A 1831-nucleotide genomic window follows, 5' to 3' on the forward strand; every position below is an offset into this window, starting at 1 on the left:
GGTTATTTTACAGAGGTACCAAAACACTTTTGTACTTCCTAGCTTTAGAGTTATTTAGAAATACATCTGAAAACAAAAATCTATATTCAAATAATATAAAGGTCTTAAATAAAAGTATGAAGAAACTATTTAAATATATTCCATATTTTAAGAAAGTTATATTTTCTCATCTTCTAATTTGAGCTTAAATTTAACTCATATTGTGTAGTCATTACAACTAAGAGATAATTTGCATTGATTATTGATGGCACTGTAGGTCCTAGAGCAGCTGAATAAGACAAGTACTTGTGATGCTTCTCAATTCTTCAGAGGTGGACATCAGCTCATTCTTACTGATTGGGATCCCAGGCCTTGAGCATGTGAACATTTGGGTCTCCATCCCTATTTGCCTCATGTACCTTATAGCCATCCTGGGAAACTGCACTATCCTCTGTATCATCAGAACAGAGCCTTCTCTACATGAGCCCATGTACTATTTCCTCTCCATGTTGGCTTTATCTGACCTGGGCCTATCTTTCTCCTCCATCCCCACGATGCTAAGAATATTCTTGTTCAATATCATGGGGATTTCTACTGATGCCTGCATTGCCCAGGAATTCTTCATCCATGGATTCACAGATATGGAATCTTCAGTGCTCCTTATTATGTCCTTTGATCGCTTTGTAGCCATCAGACACCCACTGAGATATAGCGCCATCCTCACAAGCTCCAGAGTTGTGCAAATTGGGCTAATCTTTGCTGTTAAAAGCATTCTCCTGGTGCTCCCACTTCCATTTACTTTAAAGAGACTCAAATACTGCAACAAGCGCCTGTTATCACATTCCTATTGTCTCCATCAGGACGTCATGAAGCTAGCCTGCTCCGATAACAGGGTTAACTTTTACTATGGGCTGTTTGTTGCACTCTGCATGATGTCAGACAGTGTGTTCATTGCTGTGTCCTATGTGTTCATCTTGAAGACTGTGTTAGGAATTGCATCCCACGGGGAGCGGCTCAAGGCTCTCAATACCTGTGTCTCCCACATCTGTGCTGTGCTCGTCTTCTATGTACCTATTATTACCTTAGCAACCATGCATCGCTTTGCAAAGCATAAGTCTCCCTTAGCTATGATTCTGATAGCAGATGCTTTCTTGCTGGTACCACCCTTGATGAATCCAATTGTGTATTGTGTAAAAACTCAGCAAATTAGAGTAAAAGTCTTAGGAAAACTGGGTCTGCAGTTTAAGTAATGGGAACAACATTCTTAGAAGTTTTATTTTTTTCTACAATAAGCTACTTCAGAGAAGGGACAGGTTTTCATCCTCAAAGGGAATCCATTTATTCCACAGTCCTGTAGTTTGTTTCAATCAATTAATAAGTTCCATTTTCTCTACAATAAGCTACTTCAGAGAAGGGACAGGGTTTCATCCTCAAAGGGAATCCATTTACTTCACAGCCCTGTAGTTTGTTTGAATCAATTAATACTGTCACTTTTCTGGTTAAAGGAGGAAAAGGCTTCATAGTTTATAGAGCCTCTATGAATCCTTTCATTGTTGTTTAGATGGTGGAAGACATCTATCCTTAGGTACAAGAATGAAGAATAATAATTTCTACAATCTTCTAAAGAAAACATGGGGCCTATGGTCTTAAAGTCTTAAAGATTCTGGAACTCTTTAACATCTTGTATTTATCTCTTATTTTGATCCATCCTTGTGCTACATTGAACCCTTTACAGCATGTCTGAGTTTGTCTGAGTCTGTTCGTTGATATTCAGAGTGTTGTAGCAATATAAATGTCACTTAGAGAGTGCTGCAAGCTTGTGAGCCAATACTTGGTGAATCTCATTTATTTG

General features: G+C 38.5%; 1 protein-coding gene across 1 annotated transcript; it reads left to right on the forward strand.

Moving 5' to 3' along the window:
• The first annotated feature begins 290 nt into the window (after positions 1-290).
• On the forward strand, positions 291-1229 carry LOC127228044 (olfactory receptor 51A7). The gene has a single exon (XM_051192482.1). It carries the CDS (start codon positions 291-293, stop codon positions 1227-1229), a length of 939 nt encoding a protein of 312 aa, XP_051048439.1.
• Positions 1230-1831: the final 602 nt, after the last annotated feature.

This window comes from Phodopus roborovskii, unplaced genomic scaffold (assembly GCF_943737965.1).
Source record: "Phodopus roborovskii unplaced genomic scaffold, PHOROB, whole genome shotgun sequence".
NCBI classification, from domain to species: domain Eukaryota; kingdom Metazoa; phylum Chordata; class Mammalia; order Rodentia; family Cricetidae; genus Phodopus; species Phodopus roborovskii.

What these genes read in the sequence shown, in the direction of transcription:
- LOC127228044 (XM_051192482.1), top strand. Translation starts at nt 291, where the DNA reads ATGCTTCTCAATTCTTCAGAGGTGGACATCAGCTCATTCTTACTGATT.